The sequence below is a fragment of the Clupea harengus genome, unplaced genomic scaffold (genome assembly GCF_900700415.2).
Source record: "Clupea harengus unplaced genomic scaffold, Ch_v2.0.2, whole genome shotgun sequence".
Taxonomy (NCBI): Eukaryota; Metazoa; Chordata; class Actinopteri; order Clupeiformes; family Clupeidae; genus Clupea; species Clupea harengus.
The window spans coordinates 22,797-24,964 of NW_024880441.1; the positions used below are offsets into that span (position 1 = coordinate 22,797).

General features: G+C 42.3%; 1 protein-coding gene across 1 annotated transcript; it reads left to right on the forward strand.

Moving 5' to 3' along the window:
* The first annotated feature begins 609 nt into the window (after positions 1-609).
* On the forward strand, positions 610-2,127 carry LOC122132148 (tRNA-dihydrouridine(16/17) synthase [NAD(P)(+)]-like). Its single transcript, XM_042706951.1, has 5 exons — positions 610-1,240; positions 1,340-1,448; positions 1,689-1,739; positions 1,820-1,932; positions 2,029-2,127. Exons 1-5 carry the CDS (start codon positions 1,004-1,006, stop codon positions 2,113-2,115), a joined length of 597 nt encoding a protein of 198 aa, XP_042562885.1. The 5' UTR covers positions 610-1,003; the 3' UTR covers positions 2,116-2,127.
* Positions 2,128-2,168: the final 41 nt, after the last annotated feature.

Here is a 2,168-nt window from a genome sequence, read left to right on the forward strand (position 1 = left end):
TAACAACATCAAGTTAGTGAGAAATAGGTTCTTTCAAAACATGCGTTAAAGGATTCTAATGCACAGACCTACAGGGTACAGGGGATTGCTCCTCACAGTCCTGGCTCTCCGTTAACTGTGTGCACCCAAGAAAAAAACCTCCGGTTCGTAGCAGTCATGACACTGTCAAGGAGAAACAAACAATAAACAATAAACAATTTCAGCCAATCAACACGTTGCTTCAGGAGCACGGAAGGGAGGGTTGATTTGACTGTCTGTTGAACTCAAATATCAACAACCTTTCGCCAGAATTGTGGACAAATTCATGGCTCAGGAAATTCAACTTTGTATTGGATTATAGTGTAACAAAGTTGCAATAAGTAATCAAAGTTAAGCGTACAGCGGCATCCACAGGCTTGATTTGCAACATACAGCAGATAACGAGTTGTGGGTCCTTGTCTTCTGATGTGTCTTGGGCATACAGAAAATATTTTTAACCACCAGTATACATTTTAAGATACAAAAACACAGATACAGATAATGGACCCATATAATAATGACATAGAAACCAGACCAACTGATATTTTACAATGAGTTTTGGATTTAGGTGGAGAAATGGAACGATGTAACATTGCTTGGTTATTCCGAACGGCATCAATAAGGTGTTGCACCGTGCACTCACTCATTGAAGAAGCTTGCGTGAGTTGTCTTTTCATTCACAGACTTTTGAAAAGACATTTCTGTGTATTTTATCTTCATTCAACCAGTCTTGGATAGTGCAACAGTTCTTTCTCATGGGATCAAATGAATGGTTTAAAGAAAGTTGTCATATGTAAAGAGTTCGCTTTTGACATGTTGGCAAGCTCATCTGAAACACCTTGTGCTGACACAGACAATACGCCACCATCGTGGACTTGACCCGTTTTCAATATTTTATGACTCGCTGGTTGATTGAAAAAGTGAACGTGAAGAAACACTATTAATTGCAGACGTTAGAGTTTCCATCTGTCTAATTCCGCGTGTCATGGCGAAGCTTCGGGGATTTGAATTCTGGGAAACGACTCTCAAAGGGGCTCGGTATGTGGTTGCCCCCATGGTGGACCAGAGTGAATTGGCGTGGAGGCTTCTCAGTCGGAGACACGGAGCGGAGCTTTGCTACACACCGATGCTTCATGCCCAGGTGTTCGTGCGAGATGTCAATTATCGCCGTGATAACTTGTACAGCGAGGTGTGTCAAGAGGACCGACCGCTGATTACTCAGGTAACTTTTGTTCAGTGATGTGTTGTAGATAAGTGCGTTGTGTTAGAAAGGAGAAATTATATTAGAGCCCTGAAATCATTACAATTCCCTATTCCACAGTTTTGTGCCAATGATCCAGAGGTATTTATCCAAGCTGCTCTATTGGCACAAGATTACTGCGACGCCATTGACCTTAACCTGGGCTGCCCTCAAATGATCGCCAAAAGAGGTATTCCAGCTGAACCTTTGTGTTTCATTTATTTAGACGATTATTCGTGTTAATTCAAGCTTTTATACATTGTAGGCTCAAACTCCTCGCTGTTGTTCAGTTCCTAACGTCACAGTATGTGAAGTGTAAAATATTCCGCCTATCCTATACACATGGTTATCTCTATGGATTATGTGGTCAGATCGGAGCAGCCCAGCTGTAGTTACTATTGACAAATTGGTTGTTTACTCTTACATAAAGGTCGCTATGGAGTCTTTTTGCAAGATGAGTGGGAGCTGCTTGAGAAGATGAGTAAGTATGGCCCTGTGTCAAAGATATGACCACGCCTGGCTATAGACAGTGTCTTAATTATGTGACAATGTGCTCTTCAGTTAAACTGGCAAATGAGAAACTCACCGTGCCCATCACGTGTAAAATTCGAGTCTTCCCTGAGATTGAGAAGACCATTAAGTACGCCAAGATGCTGGAGAAAGCTGGGTGCCAGGTACGCTCATGTCATTATGTCTCTACCAGTGCTTTCTCTAAGAAAGGAAATGTCATTTTCGGCTAAATGTGTTGTGTTATGTTTTGACGTCTTCAGCTGCTGACTGTTCATGGCCGAACCAAAGATCAAAAAGGACCTCTGACAGGAATCGCTAACTGGGAGCACATCAAGGCTGTCAGGTGAGATGGTTCAGCTGTTAGTGGAGAGTGTTGCAGCAGTCTCATTTTTCTGTGGCA

What these genes read in the sequence shown, in the direction of transcription:
- LOC122132148 (XM_042706951.1), top strand. Translation starts at nt 1,004, where the DNA reads ATGGCGAAGCTTCGGGGATTTGAATTCTGGGAAACGACTCTCAAAGGG. An exon ending in ACCGACCGCTGATTACTCAG is followed by an intron (nt 1,241 to 1,339) that starts GTAACTTTTGTT and finishes CCTATTCCACAG; the next exon opens with TTTTGTGCCAATGATCCAGA. An exon ending in GGAGCTGCTTGAGAAGATGA is followed by an intron (nt 1,740 to 1,819) that starts GTAAGTATGGCC and finishes TGTGCTCTTCAG; the next exon opens with TTAAACTGGCAAATGAGAAA.